At 38.6% G+C, this 23,038-nt stretch overlaps 1 protein-coding gene across 4 annotated transcripts in view; it reads right to left on the minus strand.

The window, feature by feature from the left end:
- The window catches only part of srrm3 (serine/arginine repetitive matrix 3), a 329,821-nt gene extending 312,451 nt beyond the window's left edge, over positions 1 to 17,370 (minus strand). For all 4 annotated transcript variants that reach the window (XM_073053804.1, XM_073053803.1, XM_073053802.1 and 1 more), the window contains exons 1-2: positions 16,593 to 17,370; positions 15,659 to 15,930 (exon numbers count right to left, since the gene is read on the minus strand). In XM_073053804.1, the coding sequence (XP_072909905.1) occupies positions 15,659 to 15,903 (245 nt within the window). In that variant the 5' untranslated portion in view covers positions 15,904 to 15,930; positions 16,593 to 17,370. The remainder of the gene's footprint in view (positions 1 to 15,658; positions 15,931 to 16,592) is intronic.
- Between the last annotated feature and the right edge of the window lie 5,668 nt (positions 17,371 to 23,038).

Genomic DNA, 23,038 nt, shown 5'->3' on the forward strand with positions numbered 1-23,038 from the left:
TTTTCTCACTGTTACCATCAGGTGGGAGGTACAGAAGCCTGAAGCCACACACTCAGTGATTCAGGAACAGCTTCTTCCCCTCTGCCGTCCGATTCCTAAATGGACATTGAAGCTTTGGACACTACCTCACTTTTTTAATACACAGTATTTCTGTTTTTGCACATTCTTTTGAATCTATTCAATATGCATAATTGATTTACTTGTTTATTTATTATTATGTTTTATTTTATTTATAATTATTTTCTTCCCTCTCACTGCTAGACTATGTATTGCATTGAACTGCTGCTGCTAAGTTAACAAATCTCACGTCACACGCCGGTGATAATAAACCTGATTCTGATCTTTTCATTACACATCAGCTTCTTTCCAACTAATCTCATTTCTTTTCATCAGCATATCTCCAAAAGAATCAGAATTAATATCACTGGCATATGTCGTGAAATTTATTGTTTTCTGGTAGCAGCACAGTGCAATACATAATAAAAAACTATATATTACAATAAGTTATGTGCGTGTATATATAATTAAATAAGTAGTGCAGAACGAGAACAGAAAAAAGAAAAGAAAATGAGGTAACGTACATGGGTTCATCGTTCATTTAGAAATCTAATGGAGGGAAGAGGCTGTTCCTAAAATGTCAAGTGTGTACCTTCTCCTTGATGGAAAGAAGGATGCAGTTCCGTATAATATCATGACCTGGGAATGCCCCAAAATTCTTTAAGGCCAATAACACAAGTTTAAAGTATAGTCATTGCTGCAATAGGCTGCATTCTTGTAATTCACTGACTTAGCACCTGCATACTCATGAGATACGGTCAGAGTCCACATCGCTGGAGGTGTGGTCAAGAAGGTGACAGGAACCAGGAGTGCGTGACTGGAGCCAGGGTTGGGATCAGGGACATCAGGAGTTGATACATCAGGAACATGAATAGGTTTACATACTAGCTGAAGCTGATACTTACAAGCTGAAACTTACACATAAGTTGTTATATTTATGGAAGGGTTAACAAAAGTTCAAAGATCGAAGTAAGTTTATTATCAAAGTATGTATAAATTATACAATCTTAAGATTCATCTGCATACGACAGTCATAAAACAAGAAACCGGAAAGAACCTGTCAAAAGAAGACCAACACCCAAAACACAGAGAGTGAAAAAAAATCATGCAAATAGTAAAAGCAAGGCAAGCAACAGCATTCAGAACAAAACTGAGTCCATAGACCCAACGGCGGAGCAGGCCCATGGCCTCGGTCGGTGCCAGTTCATCACCCAGTGGGGCAAATCACCGTGAGGCTCGCAGACACTACACCCAGAGCAGGTCACAGCCTCAGTGTCGAGGGGAGCAGAGTAAATGACATGGAGCAGAACCTGCCCCGACACTTGCCTCCAGTCCCGACAACCTGCCTTTTCAGTCCATCTGACCTGGCATTTAAATTGTCCAAACACCTCCCCACACTCAGACCCAAGTGACATTGCCAGCAACCTTAGAGGAAACTATTATCCACTGGAAAATCCCTGCCTCCACTCTTTGCCAAAAATGAAGACTTAGTGCATAGCAAAAGAAACAAGTGTGTGCACTGCAGGCTCCTACAAACACCAGAGAAATAATTGACTCAATACTTGGCACAAGTTGCTGCAAATAGTACAAAAGAAGATGACAACAAGGATCGGAGGCTAGATGATTCCTCCCCCTGTTATATTATATCCTTATGTTACAACAGCAATCATGTTTTGAACTCCTGTCTTTCACATTGTTGCCTGAAGAGTGGGTTAGGAAGTGATGCTAAAATAAGAGTATATTTTTGATGTAACTATTTTTTCCACCTGTCATTTTTTGAGTTGCTGTCCTAAGGGATGCTTTTTAAAATGGTGCATTTTTGCAAGATTGAAAATCACCTTACTTCAAATATGACTGGACAAAACTGGTTATTTATTAATAGAAACTTATAATTAAGGCAATCATTTCTGAGCATCCACAATTTAATCTGGAAGCTGCAGCCTGCAATTTGGCTGGTAAGCGGCAGCTGACAAGCTGCTATTTCATGGTGCATTATGTCATTCAACTCTATATGGAACGTGGAGCAAACTCGTATATCAAAGTAGAGAGAAAAAAAACATTTTTTTTCCTCAGGCAGAACTTAATGTCCATTATTTTATGAGGTCTTTATACCTGAGACTCTTGCCATTCAAAATCTAATCTCTCAATAATCAGGTGCCACAAATTATAAATTCAATTGAGAAATAACTATGTAGTCAAAGTATTGTTGACTGATGTCACTACAGAGGTAGTGTGAAGATACAGAAAGAGAATTGTATTTAAAAATATATCAAGGTGTCAAATCTCAATCACCAATCAAAGCAGCAAAGTTCCAATCAGATCTGGCTAGGTTTTTGAAAAACAAGGTGTTTACAGTTTTATGCGTTAGTTAAGTTTCATTGTTGAGCTAAAATATTCCTCTTACTTTTGACTTTATAAGGGCCTGGATTGTGCGCTCAGAGCTGAAGGCCACTTACCATTCCCCTCACTAACACTACCCAAGTCTTCTTGTTGGGTTTGTCAGCAGATTTCCACTAATTCAATGACTGCTTCACTGAGATGCCCTCTACCAAGGACTTCTTTATTTAACAATGCGCAGAGTAGGCATTTCCAACCTTTCAAGCCATACTGCCCGAGTAACCATAACACCAGTTAACCCAAATTCACCATGACCAATTAACCTACCCGGTATGTCTATGGACTGTGGGAAAATACTGGAGCACCCAGGAAAAATTCACGCATTCCACAGGCAGGAAGTACAGACTCTTTACAGAATGACATTGGAATTGATTTCCAAACTCCAGAATGTCCTGAGCTGTAATAGCATTACACTAACCACTGGCACCCATATGAAACACAAGTCTAGACCACTATCTAAATCTCTGGCTACTGATCTTAAAAGTCAATCAACAATATTAGATAGAAAAACAGGAGGAGGATCTGGTTTGATGATTTCCCTCTCTGTAGTAAATCAGACAAGCATTCTTCTTTACAACCATTGTGATTTATTCAACCATTTTCCCAGAAGACATATATTAGCAAAAGTATTATTATTCTAAATTGAAAAAGGAGATATTCTATTTTTAAAAAGGCAGAATTTAACATGAGAATGAGAGAAACCTATTCTAATTCACATCCATTAATCAGGGACATTCTAGAGGCTGGATTCTGCACAGTGGAATTGGTCTGGAACTGGAACATTTACTGAGACACAGTGAAAACTTGTCTTGCATATTGTTCATGCAGATCAAATTATTACACGGTGGATTGAAGTGAACAATAGCAGAATGTAAAATAAAGTGTAACAGCTACAGGGAAAGTGCAGTACAGGTGCACTTATAAAATAAGGGGCAAGGTCATAACATGTGGTGGTATGGGACCCAAGGTTTCTGTACCTCCTGCCCAGTGGTAGTAGTGAAAGGAGAACATGACGTGGTTGGTAGGGGAACTTGATGGTGGATGCTGCTTTCTTGTGGCAGTGCTCCTTATAAATGTACTCAATGGTGGGGAGAGTGATAGTCTGGCCTGTATCCAACACTTTCTGTAGGTTGTGTGGTCAAGAGTCCATTCTGTTTTCTAGCAAACGTATAACTTATATTGAGTATCACTAAAATAATTAAAATAGAAACAGGATCATTGCTCTTATAAGGAAGGAAAATTCTGAAGATCAAAATAAATTTATTATTAAAATTTAAAGTTCAAATTTGTAACCAAAGTGCGTATGATACCATATACTGTTGTACCTTGTCGTTCATTTTCTTGTCAGCATTTATAGGAAAAAAATAGAATAGAGTTTATGAAAAACTATACATAAACCACATTTGACAAACAGCCAATATGCAAAAGAAGACAAATTTCAAAATAATGAAAAAATATGAGAACTTGAGTTGAAAGAGTCCTTGAAAGGGAATTGTAGAATCAGTTCAGAGTTGTGGTGAATGAAGTTATCCATGATGGTTCTGGAGCATGATGTTTCTATTGTAATAAATGTTCTTGAACCTGGTGACATGGGACCTAAGGTTTCCATACCTCCTGCCCAATGGTAGTGGTGAAAAGAGAACACGACTTGGATGGTGGGGGTCCTTGATGATGGATGCTGCTTTCTTCTGGCAGCACTCCTTATAGATACGCTGAATCGTGGGGAGGGCTTTTCCGGTGATATACTGGGCTGTATCCATCACTTTCTGTCATGTTTTCCATGCCTGTGCAGTGGTGCTTCAATACCGGGCTATGACACAACCAATTAGGATACTCTCCATTGCGCATCAATAGAGGCTTGCCGAAGTTATTGGTGACATGCTAAATCTACACAAACTTCTAAGAAAGTAGAGGTACTGCCATGTCTTCTTTGTGATGCCACATGTATGTGCTGCTCCAGGACAGATGCTCTGATATATTAATGGCAAGAAATTTAAAGTTACTGACCTCATGTCTCACAGAAGCTCTGTGAGTTGTCATCATCAGAACTTTGCACTAGATTCTCTCTGCTAGCTTGGGGGGTGGTCACATGACGTGAGTCTCCAATGCGGACTGAATTTGTAAGACTTATTATAGAAGTAATCCCTATCTTGTAGCAAGAGACTCAGTTGTTATTTTTTCTGTGTTTATTCATTAGAATTTCATAAAGCACAGTCTAATGAACTGGAACAATATGCACAGCAAATTGCACAGTGGCAAGGCATGCGCTAACATTTTTAAATATGCTTATCAAACATTGGCTATAGAAATATGGGCACTGGCTACAAAAGCAAAGACATTATGCTGACAATTATAGACCTGAGCTCTGTCAATGTATTAGTTGTTGTAAGTTATGCTGGTTTATTTGGTTGGATGAAAATTTCAGAGACAATGTAGAAGGGACGCAATAGCAGACTTCACTTATGCGGAGAGACAATAGGAACTTTTAATGTTCATAAAATAGTAAAATATAATTTGTGGATTCAAAGTTATGAAGACTTAATCTCAAATAAATAAGTATAAACTTTTCACTACCTGAAGGGTCAGTAAACAGGGGACACAAATTTAAGGTAATTGGTAAAAAGGGTCAAAGATGATGTGAGGTGGTTGCTATGACCTGAAAGTATGATGATAAAACTCAGTCTGAGCATTCAAAATGAAGTAAAATAATGAGAAAAAGGTAGGGAGACATCTGGATAGTTCTTCAGACTTAATGATATTGTTCGGTACTCCATGTTTCTACAGCAGGATTGAACAACAGCTCAGCAGCTGGAATAATGAGCTGCAGATTGAAGCCCAGTCTCTGATGCTCCAACATTTGTTCCTACCCATCAGAAGATACAGGTAGGCCTAGAATAAGATACATACTAGTTGACTGTATATAGGTGACCTATTAACATGAGAAATTTACCATTAATTGTGATTGCTTTATTTCTAACACACATGACCATACTCCCCAAAAACAACAGTGTAGCACATAGCTACAAAAAAGCCAGGTCATGATCATGTGTGCTGAATTTCACCTGGCCAACAACCTGTTGCATGCTGATTTGACATTTTAGGAACAATTGAAAGCAGTGTATCACTTAACCCTTTGAGCTTGGTCCAACGTTCACTGATATCATTGCATGATGTATACGTGAATTCCTTTACCATCCTAGCTTCATATCTCTGAACATTTCCACCTAACAAACGTTTCCTATTATCATCCTTGAAAGCTCCAGTTATCTTGGTGTCCACATCTGTACAATGGAGAGAATTTCAGATTTTTACTGCCTTGAAAATATGCCTTAGCTTTTGTCCATCTTGCTTTGGTTTTAATATATTCTCCCCTCCACCTTCTCCCAACCACCCAAAGCATTTTTAAAAAAAAGTAGATTCCCCATATCTACCCTGATAAATGCTGTTAATGCTTTAAAAATCAATACAATCCTCATCTTATGAGGTTGAGGGAATATAGCCAAGGTTTATATGACATATCTTCATAATTATCCCTCTAAGTCTAGACACCATTCAGATACCAGAATAATTACAGTCCCAAGAAAATGAAATGGATCAAGAAAATTAATCTCAAGGTAGAAGATGACTAAACTAGATTTTCAACACATCAAACCCAAGACTTCTTTGGGTATTGATAAGGTCACATTGTTATCAGATCAGCCTTGATTTTATTAAGTCACACAGATGTATAGCCAACTTCTGATCCTAGTTCTTATGTTCACAAATCTTCCTCCTTAAAAATAAATCCAGGAAGTGTAGGTTTTCATAAGCATGCCACAGCTGGAGTAATCTTAAATCTGGTAGCAATGCATTTAGAGCTTTTGCTGCTATGAGCATAAATGTGATACAACCATCCTCATCTAACAAAGTCATAAGATTTCTTCTGCAGCCAGATTTATTTCAGAGAATTTTTATTTTAAGCAGGATGATCTAATTTGTAGTGGTACATCAATACAATATAACAAAGCTAATAGTAACTCAGTAAAATATGGATTGCTGCCCGTGCTGAGTCAGGGCATAGCTAACAATCCTTCCGTCATGATGCTATAAATATGTACAAATAATGCAGAGAACTATTCGGCCAAATAAAAGTTACCATTTACAGCTTCCTCATTTATCAATTCAAAAATTGAAAGGATATCTTTTTAAAATGCCTTTTATACAAATTACTTCAAATAAACTCTAGTGTATAACATTATAGGTATACATTTATATCTTTTCTCAGACATTACATGAATCTATTTAAGTCAAAGCTAATCATATTTCTATCCTAAAGTTTCTCTTCACTTACTATCAATATTGAACAGATGAACAGAAGTAGAAACCTTAAAATAAACTGGGATACTGTACCATGTAGTCCAGCCATGGTGAACATAAAGTGAAGGAGCATATGCCCTGCCTGCAAGCCCCTTATCCTTCTGAGTCATCCAACAGTTTACCTTCAGTTCTACATCAATGAGAATTATGCAGTTATTTGGCTTACTAATGGTATATTGTTGAGCAAAGATCAACAATTACATTCAGAAATTGATCTGGTGAGCAGTTGCTTGGAGTCATCTCAGACATACTTTTATAGAGGCAAAATGGAAAGCAACACTTAATTTTTATGGATACGTTTGTCTCAACAAATAACTTCTCAACCGTTACATTGGGCACATTGTTTCGTTAGTAACAGCCTTTGAAACTGCTTAGCCAATGTTACCCAAGTTTCTCAATGCAATAAACTTGGTTCTTCATTCAAACCAAAATTAATGTTTTATAAAACTATTTACAGATATATTTATAAGTTAATTTACTTCACACACATGATCTAATACTACATTTTATAGAGATTAGTAAGGTTGTCCATAAGGAAGAATTAAAATGAACTTCATAACTTGCTCAGTATAGGCAAACACATTTGCAGCCAATAAATCATGTTAAATACGAGTTTGCCAATTTGTAACGAAAATTACTACACATGGCAAACAAGCAAATAAAATTGGAATGTTTACTTGCTCTTTTACAAATAGGTGTATAGAATTAGTTATAGTTGGGCTGAGAGTCCAAATTTATTTTAACATGTTATCTATAATATAGAAATCCCTCGGTGAAAGAGCAGCTGAAGCAATTGGTTTAGTTGACTCAACATGCTTCAGAGTCATAGAGATGAATGCTATCAACTTTGCTATTTTGGTATTTGTCCAGAAACATTACAGCCCCAAAAAGTAATAGGAAGTTGAGAGAGAATGCAGGGTTTCAACCAAAATCATCAACAGTTCCTTTCTCTTCTCAAATGCTGCTTCTCCCAGACTTCCCCAGCAGATTATTTGTTAGTCAGGTAAGAGCAGTGCCTGGTTTTAGTATTTGAACAATGGAATATTTATTGCCTTTCTATTGAAAAATGAATTAAAAGTTGGAAACAAAATTAATTACTTCATATTTAAATGCCCAACCTTGCTCTCAAGTTCTCCTGAGAGCTATATATCAGCAAAAGAGAATCCTAGAAACTTTACTGCTCAGGTGTACAAATCAAAGGATCTCAAATTTGTATATGTTACTTAACAAGCTGAATTAATTTTACTAGTTTTCTTGAAATTGGCAGAACAAATGCATATTAATTATGCAAATCAAATAGTTTTGAAAATCCAGGACTAATAATAGAAACCGCACATGACAGATAACATCAATGTGAGCAATTATGTGAGTTATTGAACCATCTCAAACAAGACATGTTTTCTAAATGACAAGGATACAGCTTTTTCAAAAGTAGCAGATTAATTTTATTCATTCTCCAAGGTCAACCTACTTCAACAAATCTATTTGTAATGACATGTTTTTATGGAGACAAAGAAAAGGAGTATTTAATCCAATCAGCCTTGTGTAGAAAGTCAGGATTGTGTACTAGTTAAAGGAAATTTGTTTAATAAGAACATTTATATTTGATTGAATAAAACAGGATAGATTGAAACCCGTTAAATAACACATTAATTTTAAAAGCACAACTAATAACAGTGCCAGATTTGATCCATTACTGGTTTCACAGATGGAAATACCTGAGGCAAGACAATTAACCAAAGTTGAATTTGTGATTTCCTCCTTTAATTTAAAGCAATCACTCCACAAACACCAATCATCTCCTGATATCCTGAGCAAGTACACTCCCTCACAATGTGTTCCAATTACCACAGAGAAACCTTAACATCACTCTGACTTTTTCAGGAAATAACTATCTCTCTGTATGGATAGCATAACTGTGTAGCTCGTTTATCAACTAAACAATGCTGAAAAGTGATGATCAAAATCGTATTTCTTGCTGTTAGTTTGCTTATGTTCCTTTCTAGTGAAGACTGGTACTTCCTTTTGGTTATTATCGCTGAAAATAATAAAATTAATTATTTAAAACAAATATGTAAAATGGAGACAGTATTCTGGAGAACAATGTCAATCCTGATGATCACAAAAGGAGATTTTTAAACCCTTCTATTGCCTTCTCCAAGCCTTTTTACGTTAAACAGGTTAATGGCTCATTACAGAACACTCACTGGGCATAATTACCAACAATCAGGATGAACGTATCTAATCTCACTTATCAGTAATGTGGCAGTATGGTTCTCATTCAGAGAATTATGGTGCCCCAGCAAATAATACACAATACATGTAAATATTTTTAAAATGTGGCAAGTTTAATGGGTGGAAGTTTAAATTAAATTGTTAACAGAGATCACACTTATCATTTAAGGAAGGTTTCATGCTCAGAAACAACAGGACCATCCAATTGGCCCCACTCCCTGGCTCCCACCATATCCCCAAACTCTTCTTTATTTCAAACATGCATTCAAACACGTTCTATTTAATCTCCTTCCACCACTCTTCAAAGAGGTCACAACTGAATGTGTGAAACATTTCAAGACTTTTTAAATTAGCTTAAATCTGGTGATCTGACTACTGCCCCTCTTTCAGCTATTTAAAGGGGAAAATTAAGTTTAATGTAAGAGGAAATGTTCCCAAGGAGAGGGTGTGTGTGTGTGTGTGTGTGTGTGTGTGTGTGTGTGTGTGTGTGTGTGTGTGTGTGTGTGTGTGTGTGTGTGTGTGTGTGTGTGTGTGTGTGTGTGTGTGTGTGAGAGAGAGTGAGAGTGAGAGTGAGAGAGGTTGGACTGCTGGTAGGGAGGTTGTTTTTCAGTATAGGCTTTAGAAACTTTGACATAGTAGTGCATTACACAAAGACTAAATACTAATATCTACAACTTAAATAAGAATATCTATAGATATTACATTAGTTTGATCTTCCCTGAAAGTATAAATTAATTTCTCTTCCAATATAAAAACAGTCATTTGTAGCAGCACTCTCCTGTTGCAAATGATTTTGCTGCTGAACTAAAAACTCAGACAAACTTTAACACAAAAGTCAGAAGTGGGCACATTAGTTTTCACCAAATAAAGCACACAATGGAATCAAAATATGGTTCATCTCCTGTAGCCACTTTTCAAAAATTTAGCAGGATGGCCAAATCAAATTAGGAATTTAAGAGCTGACAAGTATTGCTGGTGAAATTAAGCCAAGGGTCTTACCTGAAGGAATTTAAATGATCCTTCTGTTATCAAGTCATCTGCATCAAATAAAATCAATTAATTGCAATTTTAATGCAAGGTAAATTCATTAGTGCCTGAAAAATCTTCTTTTTATAAATATCCTCATTTACTGTGCCAACCAAAATGAACAGTACCTCATCAACTGCAGAAATGCATTTGGAAGTCTGTCTTCTAACATTTTGAGGGGCAATACAGTATAGGTGAAATTTTTAAAAAGACTTTGTATGTCATTACACCAATTGAGAATCACAGTAACTTAGTGATTAGCATGACACTATTACAGTACAGGTACCTGTAAACTGGGTTGTATTCCACTGCTATCTGTAAGGAGTTTCTACATGCTCCCTGTGACCTTGTGGGTTTCCTCCAGACGCTCGAGTTTCCTCCCACATTTGAAAGCCATATGAATTAGTATTTTAATTGGTCACTTGGGTTTTTTTGTGTGAAGCAGATTGGTTAGGCCAAAAGGGCCTGTTACCATGCAAAATCTCTCAATAAAACAAATATATGTATTGATAAAGGATCAGAATTTGCCATGATGCATCACAATGCTTTCCTTTATCCCTGGCTGGTCCTATAGACTAGCACTTGGGTGAAATGTTTCCACTAATGAGTAAAAATTCTCAAGTAAAATTTAAAACTTGGCTGAAACATAGCTTACAATATTGACAAAATAATATACAGAATGTATGACAGAACAAATATTCATAATAATCTCACTCTGAATTACTACCTATATATTTAATCTCTGTAATATAACTGATGGTATTAAATTGTAGATCATGGTAATTAATGGATTACATGAACAGAAATTGATAACTCTATTACTTTCATAGTTCTCAATTATAATCTTCAGCTGTATTTCCAAACTCAAAATTATGAACTTAAAATGCACTCCAAATTAAAATATGCTCTGCCACTGGGTTATTTGGTAGCAATTTTACTGTGAAGTTCTGGAGTAGGAAAATTTCAGGATCTTAGACATCCATTTGCTTCTGTTGTATGTCCTCTACAGATATATGCAGATGTAATGAGGTGCAAAGTCCATTCCATATGTGTATATAGAGTAACTAATAGTCGTAAACAGCAGTCCATTAGCCATAAAAATAATTAGAAGTGAATTTGTTCATTCATTTTGTACCATGTCATATGATATAGGTAATCATTGTCTTTCCATGACCATGATTGTTCTTGGCAAAAATTTTCTACAGAAGCGGTTTACCATTGCCTTCTTCAAAGCAGTGTCTTTCCAAGATGGGTAGCCCCAGCCATTATCAATACTCTTCAGAGATAGTCTGCCTGGCGTCGGTGGTCGCACAACCAAGACTTGTGATATACACCAGCTGCTCATACGACCATCCGCCACCTGCTCTCATAGCTTCACATGACTAAGTAGGTGCTACACCTTGCCCAAGGGTTACCTGCAGGCTAACGGAGGGAGACGTATCTCCACCTCGCCACCCACTGAAATAAATTTCTTGTTCAAAACATGATGGGAGCAGAGTGACACTAATTGTCATTGCCAATAATAAAAATAACTAAAATAACTGGGCCCAGAACAAATGCCATCTTAATACTCAAGTATTCGTATTATTTGACTTGTGCACAAGGAGAACAGCATGGGCACCTGTCACCCACACTACACTATTCTGCAGTTTGAACAGAAAAATATTGCTTTTATACAGAATTGGCTCATCAGTTGTGGATATTGATCATTGTAAATTGTATATGTTTGAATTGCTTATTCGTAAGATCAATAGCCATTCACTATAGAGATGTTAAGATAAATCAAAACTTCAAGCAGACAGCCGATGATATTTTTAGTCAGTAGAGGACTATAGAGCTTTAGTTATTGGGCATGCTCCTCATCCCTCCGTAATTCTTATATCACGTATATCCAGCACCACCACACCCCCACACTCTCCATTGTGTAAAGGATTGCAATGACTCAGGAAGACCTGCCTGGTAAAGTCTCACTACAGAGGCCTCATTTGTTTGGCTGCAATCAACCCAGACTATCCCATGTGTAGTAAACAGAGATATCTCCAGTGGACTCACTTCAAAAATCTCGCTCGACTACAACTGCCTCAGGCTATCTTTGCCTTACCGCAACTTCCACTATCTGAAACAAATCTGCACATTTTAATTGAATCAACTAGATATGATTTGGAAGAAAGCTTTCAGGTTAATTAGCTTCAATGGCTGAAACATTGAGTATAAGAGCAGGGAGGTAATGGAACAGCTTCAAAAGACCTTGATTAGAAACACTGAGTGGAGTACTGTCCAGTTCTGGTGGCCACACTATAGGAAAGATGTGATTGCACCGGAGAGGGAAAGAGGAGATTCAACAGGTCGTTACTTGTATGGGAGCATTTCAGTTGTGACAAGACATCTTTGTTCTCCTTAGAGCAGAGGAGGCTGAATGCGATCCTGAGGGAGCCAATCAAATTTTGAGGGATATTATAGGAAATTTCCTCCTGTAGCAGAGGTACCTAAAACTAGAGGCTTAGGATAAGGGGTAAAAGGTTTGAAGGATATCTGAGGAAGAACCTTTACATACCAAGGGTGGCTGGAGTGTGGATCACACTGCCAGAGGGGTTATGAAAGTAGGTATGGTCTCAACATTTAAGAAATATCTAAATGAGCACTTGAGTCACCAAGCTATGTTAGACTACTAGGCTACAAAGCAATTGCTGATAAGTGATAATACACTTAATGGTCAACATGGATATCGTGATCTAAAAGGCCTGTTTCTCCGCAATGTACATTTACAATCTATAATCTCAACTTTTAAAAAAGTCCTTATTAAACTTAATATGATTGAATTTCACATTGCTAAACCTGGGGATCACTTAACTGAATAGGCTATATCTGTTATATAGGATTGTCTTGTTACAAGTAAATTTAAAACAATAATTAAAATGAAGAAGCATGAAGGATGTATTATATACATACATACATACATACATACACACAGTACTGGCACTTCACATAACCCCAGAACATCTGTACAGCAAAGATGCATATATAGGATGCTCTTTATCGAACACAGCTCAGCATTTAACACCATCATTCCCTCAAACTGATCAGTAAACTCCAAGACCTGAGCCTCAATACCTCTTTGTGTAAATGGATCCTGGGTTTCCTCATTTGTAAATACCAGTCAATTCATATTGGCAAAAACATCTCCTCCACAATCTCAATCAGCACAGGAGCACCACAGGGATGTGTACTTAGCCCCCTGCTCTACTCACTTTACACCTATGACTGTGGGGCTGAGGACAGCTCCAACACCATATACAAGTTTGCCGATGACACCACTGTTTTCAGCTGTATCAAAGGGGGTGATGAATCAGCATACAGGAGGGAGACTGAAAACTTGGCTTAGTGGTGTAATAACAACAACCTCTACTCAGTGTCAACAAGACCAAGGAATTGAAGAGGGAAACTAGAGGTTCATGAGCCAGTCATCATCGGAGGATCAGAGGTGGAGAGGGTCAGTAACTTTAAATTCCTGGGTGTCACTATCTCAGATGACCTGTCCTGGACCCATCATATAAATATAATCGTGAAGAAAGCATGATAGTACCTACACTTCCACAGGAGTTCGCGGAAATTCGGCATGTCATCAAAAACCTTGGCAAACTTCAATAGATATGTGGCGGGAAGTGTGCTGACAGGCTGCGTTACAGCCTGGTATGGGAACACCAATTTTGATTCTGATAACATATACAGAGTTCTGCTTTGGACTGAAATATCTGCTTACCCTACATTCATTAAGACTGCAGTAAACAGGAAATTACTTATTGCGGAGAACATTAAAGGGGGGTGCGATTTTATTTTCTAAATTCAGATTATTAAATTGATTTAAGTGAGAAAGGTATTTCAGGAATAACGAATTGAGGTGTTCAACCTGTACTGTGGGTGTGTTGGGAAATTATTCCGGCCCTCGTGTACTCACCATTCACAATCGGTTTATAAGCGCCTCACTCAGGAGAAGTCAGGACTCCAAAGAAGGAAAAATGGAAGAGGAATTGGAAAGGACATAAACGTATGGTTCAGAAGTCCAATCTAAGGGAAATTAATGTATCGGAGTCTACTGTCTAATTATGTAATAAATTACAAAGTTGCCAGAGCACCAAGAGTTTAATTAGTTTGGCTCTTTAATTGCTACCGTTTTAATTGGCAATCTGTGGCACCCACTATGCAACTATCACATGCTGCTGGAAAGCAGCAGGGGATTACAGGCGGCACAGTGTAGGCTCATTACCTCACACTTCTCTTCACTTTGTCTAGGACCACGTAATTTGTTAAAGAGAAGGAATCAGAAGCTCAATTAATCAGGCTGGACCTTTGTGTTTGCACTACTACCAGACAACGGATGCCGAAGAATACCTGCCAGTTAAACTAATGTTTGAATGTTGCAATCATAAACAGTTCAATTCTGCTGCGACACAGAGTACACAGGTTATGAAAGCCTAAGCCGAACTGTTTCGCCAACAAAGACGGTAGGAGAAGAATAGCATTTTAAACTTCAAAAACTATGTTAAAATTACAGCAAACTTCTATTCAAATAACCCGAGAAACCTCTTAACTGAGCACAGTTAAAGAACAAGCAGACAATACACAAACCAAATCCTTTCTTGTTATCACGCTAGAGCGTATCACAATCTGTACAATAATTGGATAGATATGTTAAGCCTACCCACCTGGCTTCACCTATCACCTTCCAGCTATCTTCTTCACCCCCCCCCCCCACCTTTTCCAGGCCTGTGGAAAGGTGTCGACCCGAAATATCGACTTTTCATTCATTTCCGTCGATGCACCCTGACCTGCTGGTGTGTGTGTGTGTGTGTGTGTGTGTGTGTGTGTGTGTGTGTGTGTGTGTGTGTGTGTGTGTGTGTGTGTGTGTGTGTGTGTGTGTGTGTGTGTGTGTGTGTGTGTTGTTAAGGATTTAGAGGAAAATGCAGTCCATTAAATACCATTTTTACCAGAGTACATGCTTTGTTTTTTTTCTATTTACAAATCCCATCTCACTAGGGTGTACCTATGGCGCGGTTGCTTTGTAAGTAGCAACTCCGATGGGCATTTTAAGACGTTCAAACTAACAATGCTATATTAAACAAAAAAGAACACAATTGTAGCAGGTAAGTGCATGAACATGCTGTGCTTTGAATGGGAATCACTTAATGTACAATTACAAATTTATTGCTGGTTACTGATTCAATCGGTAAGATTGGGTTTATTCCACCAGCTATTTTAAGTTACAGCCAATGCTGGAAATACTGTACTCAACGGAACAGGTAGCAACAGTAGGAAGAAATATTGAGTAAATATTTCAGTCTGAGCATTTACAGAACATTCAATTTTTGCCTTAGATTTCCAGCAACTGCAGTTTTTTCCCTTCCTTTTATTTCAGATTACAAGCTGCTTGTCAATAATGTTGCAAACTTCCTACTTTCGAATCAGTGTTGCTCAGGAAAATGGCAAGGTACATCTTCCTTTGAAATTATTTCAATGCATTTCTCATAATAACCAATGGGATTAAATTACTTGGGAACTTTTTCTCAGCGTTAATACAGTGAGTTCTTACCCTTGTTCTTCCATCATCTCCTGAAGCTCCATGCATTTGAGTTCGACCCTTCTTTTCCGTTCGTGGTCCAGTATTTCTCGGTTGGCCTTTTTCACCACTAGTGGCTCCATTTGCTTGGGGTCCTCTTCGGCACTATATTCCGGGCCACTCTCCTTCCTTTGCGGGGCCGCAGAGACGACTTGCTGGCCGCAGCCATTTGTACAGCTCTCCCGAGGAGAGGGCAACCCTTCGCCGTTGTTGTGCATTATGTTTTTCGAATTACCGATTCAGTTCTACCGGGAAAAAAGAAAGAAAACACACAAAACTTCAGTCTGAATGAAATTGACAACGTACAAGCGCATCATCCAAAGTGGCAGGTTAATGGAAGAACGACTGTATTACATTGAAGCCTTATGGATAGAATATTTTATGAGCTTGGAGCCGAGCCTTCCCAACGGGATATGCAATATCGAATATTTTGAATTCAGCTATATCTTTGCTATATTACAAAGTGCGATGCTATTCATTGTTAAAATTTTGTGAACACATCTAGCGGACGTGGTTTTACAGCATTAATCTCAGGGTTGGATTAAAGATCTCCTGCTCCATGGGGCACATAGTTTCGGTAATTCATCGACTACGCTGTACACACATTGCCAATGTCTCTGCTATATTCAGTAACACCCTTATTCCAGAAAAAGTAATACCAGCCAAATCCCAAAGTCGACTAGCTAAATACCTGCGTAGGCCAAATGCAAGTGTTTTCTAACATTCTTACAGCCACGTACACCAGTTATAACAGAGCAGCTAATTTGCGCGTTTTAACATTTACAGCCCCAACTTTAACCAGCCCGGTGCTATAAACGATCCAGGCAAATGTCCACTAATCGTATTACTTATTCGAGCAAGTGCAGCCAGCGTGCCGCTGTCCACAATGGTGAGGGCACGATCTTACCTATTGTGTTATCTACAAAGCCGGAAGCAGCAGCGCTCACCGCAGTTATTGTCCAAAGGTACCGAACGGTGAAACCGTCGCCTCTCCAAAAACGTCCTCGTCACTGAGATTAGAAGCGCGCCTGCTGTGTCGCTGTCGCTTTCCACGGATCTTAAAACAGAAGCGCGCTTGTTGTGTCGCTATCCGCCTTACTGAAAGATGAAGCGCGCCTGCTATGCCGCTGTCCACGGTTCTGAAAGCAGGGCGCCCCCGCGCTGTTGCTGCCGCGGTGCTGAAACCCGAAGCTCTCCGCTTTGCTGCTGACCACGATGTTGAAAATAGGAGTTCCTGCTGCTGTATTGCTATCCACCGTGCTGATAAGACCTAACTACAAACTGCAAGTTTTCTAGAAGCTGTAATATTCTGATCTCACCATTCGTGGTGTAGTGTTGCGAGGCGCTGAGCAGAATGCTGAGACTGACTTTAATATGGATAGCTATACTTATATTTGTGAGGTGTTAGTAGTAGTCAATTCATTGCTCAAAATAATTAACGTCGAACGTCCTGGCGCTTCTGATGTTTCACTGCTCCCTTCGGAAATTTCTCACATCGTTTGCCTGTGGTAATCAGATGATTAAGGCATAACCAAATGCAGCCTTGAAACGAAACCTCCGCCTGTCCACGGGATAGCTGTCTCCTGATCTATAGCTGTCTCACAGGAGAAAAGCTTGCAATGTGAAGAGGGGGTTGCTTTGCCAGCTGTCCCGTGTAACACAATGCGTCGACTCTACCAATGCCTAAATACACCTCCCTACTTGTCAGCTCGCCTAAAGGAAATAAGATCCAAATGCTCCCCGTAGTATAAAGCCAGTGTCAGTACTGTTCTATAATTAGAAACGAGACGTTGGCTCCGTACACCGAATCGCTCATCTTGAATGATAAAAGATAAAAATGAATGTTTTATTCCCATATAGCCTGAAAAAGAATTCCGTGCAAGAGTTGGTGAAACGACAACCGATAGCCCATTTCTAGATTTAAGTTTAAAAACACCACAGCTTGGATTAAATCTCCGAAGTATACGGGAATAAAACCTCTTGAGACTAACTTGCTGCTCTGTAAAAACACAATCACACGTTTTAGGGAAAAAGGTTAATTTGACGAAGCAAATAAAACTCTGTAAGCTGATTATATATTGTTCTCTTCTCCAATTCTCCACAAGAACAAAGGCATAACATCAAAATATAATTACTTCTAATTCTGAATGTATACTTCAAAACCCAGTTAATGAGCTGGATTAATGCGTTTATAATCGCCATGACTACGATTTCTGTGATGTACAGAAAGACAACTTCCAACTTACTTCTCTGATAGTAGATGTTTTATTCTTTGTGACTGATTTGATCATTTCCTTTACACTAAGCGAGTGGAAAGCACGACGAGAAGGGCCAAAACGAGCAGGTTTGATCGAATTAAAAGACGGGCACAGATAATCTGCATTTAAGAACCGCTCGCTTTCCATTGCAATTTATTAGATTGGTTCGGGTGATATAATCATTTCGTCTCGACCAGTTTCATAGTGTTCCTCCAACATAAGTCATACATGAGTGCGTTAATAAACCGCTTGCTGAAAGCAAGTCGCCAAAACAATTGAGCTCTACTAACGTCATGGGGAATGTTGGAGTGGGGGTGGGGAAATATTTTAATCTTAAGAGCTGCAAGGACAACCTAAGCTTTGCGTCCATTTATTAACCCCTTCGTATTGTATATTCCTTAAAATAGGTTCTCGCCCGTGCGTGATATCTTCGACTTAGAACTAAACGGTCCTGGCGCGATAACACAGTATTTAATTGAAAAGGAACAGGCCAATTCAAAATCTTCATTTGGGGAACAGTTTACTGCGGGTTAGCTGGACTGCGCCGGCAGCCACAGTCGTCAAACCACCAACATAAAAGAGACACTGAAGGCGCGGTGTGAGCTCCAACATCCCCTTTACACTCAGTTGCGTTCGGCTTTCCTGGTTTATGCTCGCCAGTAACATTTGTACACCATTTCGATTAAACAAAAAAAAATCACATAATTGTTAATTATTAATAGGAAAGATGGAGGGTATGCCACCTTTCACTAGGGGAAAGAGATCAAGTCAGTACAGCGATGGTTCTCATGCATAATAGATGAGTCACATCATTAAAAGTTGAAATCGAGAGATCTAATACTTTGTGAATTATATTGTACTTATCTCCTCTCATGGAACGGGCTAAATTTGAACGGGCTGAGCTGCCAAGTTCAGTTGAGAACTATTAACGCCTTATTCTAAAAAATAAACCACAATCCACATAATTAGATCGTATGTACGTTTTTTTTTAAAGCGATGTTCTGATAACAGTGTAAAATGTCATCTCATCCTCCCGGAGCTAAAGTGAAAAGTGTTATCCCACGGTCATGTACAGCAGGTGGCCACTTTATTAGTGCAGGAGGTACCTAATAAAGTGGCCACTGAGTGTACGTGGTCTTCTACTGCTGTAGCCCATCTACTTCAAGATTCGACCTGCGTTCAGAGAGGTGCTTCTGCGCACCACTGTGGTAACGACTGGTTACTTGAGTTACTGTCGCCTTCGTGTCAACTTGAAGCAATCCAGCCATTCTCCTCGGACTTCTCTTACTAACTAGGCGTTTTTGCCCTCTGAACTTTTGTTTTGTTTGTCTCGCACCATTCTCTAAACTCTAGAGACTGTTGTGCGTGAAAATCCCAGGGGATCAGAAGTTTCTGAAATACTCAAAACACCAACCATCATTCCACAGTCAAATTCACTTAGATCACAGTTCATCCCGTTCTGATGTTTGATTTGAACAATAACTGAACCTCTTGACCATGGCTGCATACTTTTATGAATTGGGTTGCTGCCACACCATTGGCTGACTAGAATTTGCATTAACAATCAGGTGTACGAATGCCACTGGCAACTTTTATGATTATATCTCTTCTAGAATTTAGAACCTAATCATCTCTTACTTTTGTTTTGGGTTATCCCATCTAAAATGTGACCCTGCATATATTTACATCTGATTATATCTGTCATAAAGCCTCATGGAAAATTACTCTACACTGAAGCTATGTTTGTCACAAACCGAAGGATCAAAGAGGATTAATGTTTCAAATCTGACTACTCCCAGGCCAGATGTTGCATGGGCTAAATTGGGGTGCTACTCAACTCTGGGCCAACATGGTAAACCATTTAAGATCCCATTTAAAGTATCACTGGGATTTTTAAAAAATGGTATTAAATCTCTGTAGCCAACCATGGTTGAGGATTAAACACTGAATTATACACTGTTCTGTTCACTGAGTCTCCTCTGTAAGTAGGAGAGATAACTTAAGTTGAATTTACTTAATGTTGAAAAAGGATCTAGAGCTTTCCAGGCATATATAATGAATAAACTCTTCTTGGGCTTCCACCAAGGTACAGGTATCGAGATATTTCAATGACTAATTCTCCCATCTTCATCAGGGATAATGCCTGGGCATGTCTAGCCCGGTGGGGTTTATATCCCCATAGTCCATCCCTCTTGATTGGTTAGCCCTGATCCAATCAGGTTTCTGCTCTCCCACCTGGTTTACAATTGAATTCTATTTCTTAAACAGAGTTAGACCTTCATCTTTGTTAAAAAATCTTTTCCTCTAGTGTTTTTTTCCAATGGCTTCCTTTACTAGGTGCAGTACAGTAGTTTTGTGCTGTCAAAGTCAATTGTAGGGCCATTGTGAATGCAGTGTGTCCTGTTACTGTCAATTTCTCTGGGTAACCCAAATGGATACAGCTCCTCTGCTCTGTGATGAGTGTTTCCACTGTACGTCCCATCTGGCCAATATATGCTGCTCCACATTCCCAGGGAATCCTGTAAATGCCAGCCAACCAGAGTCCCAGATCACCTTTGACCTTCATAAGCTGTGTTGTTCATTTAGTCATTGGGCAGGGAAGACTTTTTTATTTAGAGATACAGCACAGTAACAGGCCTGAGCCCAACAAGCCTGAACCTGCACGTCCCAATTACTCCCATGTGAGCAATTAACCTACTAACCCATACGGCTTTGGAATGTGAGAGGAAACCAGAATACCTGGAGGAAACTCATGTGATCACAGGCCAAGTGTACGTACAGCGGCAGAGTTGAACCTGGTTCACTGACGCTGTAATAGTGTTACGTTAACTGATTTATACTAGCTCCTCATAAAATAGCCGGAAAAGGAATTTTGGAAGAACATGTTTAGTTCTCTACGTTTAAATTCAAAGGTGTTAATTTCAAGGCACAATTGACACTAGAAAAGCAAACATTTCATAGCTGACCTATTTGAAAGCAAGGGATCAATCTATTTTAAGAATAATACACATTTTATGTTGGACCTACATGACTGGTTCTCAAGATCTTAAAAGCCATACTATGTTTATATATTAAAGTTTGTCTATCCGTAGCTGCAGAAGAATAATGGCTCCTGGATACAGGGTTTAGCCACTAGAACAGTATGAAAACCTGGGACAAATACCAGAAAGGAGAAACCATCAAGTTTAATGCTCCAAAGAAAACTGTAACTCACCTTGTAGGCAGCATACTGTACAAAGTGCCTGTACTTCGTCTTTGCAATTAACAGTTAGAATACAGCTCACTATATAGCTTTCACTATTTGTCAGTGATGTATCTGTAATCTAAGCATGAATTCAGCCCAACGTCATGATCAGGAAGTCTTTTCTAACTTAAGTCATAGTTATCATTCCACTGTCAATGAAAGAAGTATTCTTGGAGCAAAATGAAAATCAAAGTAAAATTGAGTCTGATTGTTTCATGTAACAAGGAATAGTTTGGCTTTCAATTATGATTTCTGAACTGGTGACAGAGTGACAGGGCAAAAAGAGTGTCAGAATTCCATTAATAAGATAGGTGTTTGAATTCTTCTTACCAGATTAAGATCTCAGCTTTAAATCCGGTTGAACATTTGCAGAACATTCCACAGTATCAAAAAATGTTCTCATAAGACTTCCTTCACTGTTGTTTGATAGATGAAGACAAAAGAAATCCTTTAATTATCCATAAAGGACAACTCAATTCTGGACTGTGTCCATATATAATGACTTCCTCAAATTGGTGTGAAGACAATGTAATATTGCTCATTAGCCAAAAAAGTGGCATGATATTGCATTTTCATCAGGGACTTCAAAGATTTCTATTACTAGAATAATTCCAGTCAAGTATCAACTGGAGCCAACACTGCATGCTTCTCAAACACTCTTGAGAAAATGATAATGTTTACAACAGTGACCAAGCAGTGAAGCAAAGGTTAAATGAGTAGTGTCATGGTCAAATAATTCACAAAAACTGCATATCAATACTCAAATCAGCAACTGAAGATTTTTATCTGAAAAAAGTCATTAGACTCCTGTAGGATAAGTTTCTAAGTTATCGTATTCAGATTATATTGTGTCATTTCCTTCAAGCCTTGGAGTGTAAACAATGACCCCAGTTATAGAACATAGAACAGTACAGCACAGGAGCAGCACTTTCAACCCACAATGTTGTGGCAAACCAAATATATTGGTAACAAATGGCCAACTAAACTAATCCATATCCCTCCATTTTACTCACATTAATGTGCTATTCTAGATATTTCTTAAAAGCCCTTAAGGTATCTGCCTCTGCTACCACCCCAGCAGAACATTCCAGGCACCCACAACTCTGTGTAAAATACTTGACTTTCACATCGCCTCTGAATTATGCCGTCTCACCTTAAATACATGCCTTCTGGTATGAAACATTTCAAACCTGAGAAAAATATACTGTCTGTCTACTCTATTTATGCTTCTCATTATCTTATAAACCTCTATCAGATCTCCCCTCAGCCTTTACCACTCCAGAGAAAATAACCAGAGTTTGCCCAACATCTCATTATAGTGTAAGACCTTTAGGCCAGGTAGCATCCTGGAAAACCTCTTCTAAACCCCCTCCAAATCTCGACATCTCTCCTATAATGGAGTAACCAGAACTGTATGTGAAACTCCAGATACAGCCAGTATTACAAAGCTGCAACAGAACTTCCTGACTTTTGAATTCAAGGCCTTGACTAATACAGGCAACCACCCTTTCAGCCTGTGTAGCCACTTTCAGGGAGTTATGAACTTGGATTCCAAAAGTCCTTCTGCTCCTCAATACTGTTAAGGGTCTTGCCCTTAACAGTGTATTGTCTCTTTACACTTCATGTTTGATGCAACACTTCATGTTTGGTTGGGTTAAACTCTATCTGAAATTTCTCCACCCATATTTGCTACTGATCTATATCTCACTGTATTCTTTCCCTGTCTTCTATATGAACCATAACTCCACCAACCTTCATATCATCTGCAAACTTACTAACCATCCCACCTGCATTTTCAACCAGGTAATTGATATACATCACAAACAACAGCATAGATCTCTGCAGAACACC

This window comes from Hemitrygon akajei, chromosome 8, assembly GCF_048418815.1.
Source record: "Hemitrygon akajei chromosome 8, sHemAka1.3, whole genome shotgun sequence".
NCBI classification, from domain to species: Eukaryota; Metazoa; Chordata; class Chondrichthyes; order Myliobatiformes; family Dasyatidae; genus Hemitrygon; species Hemitrygon akajei.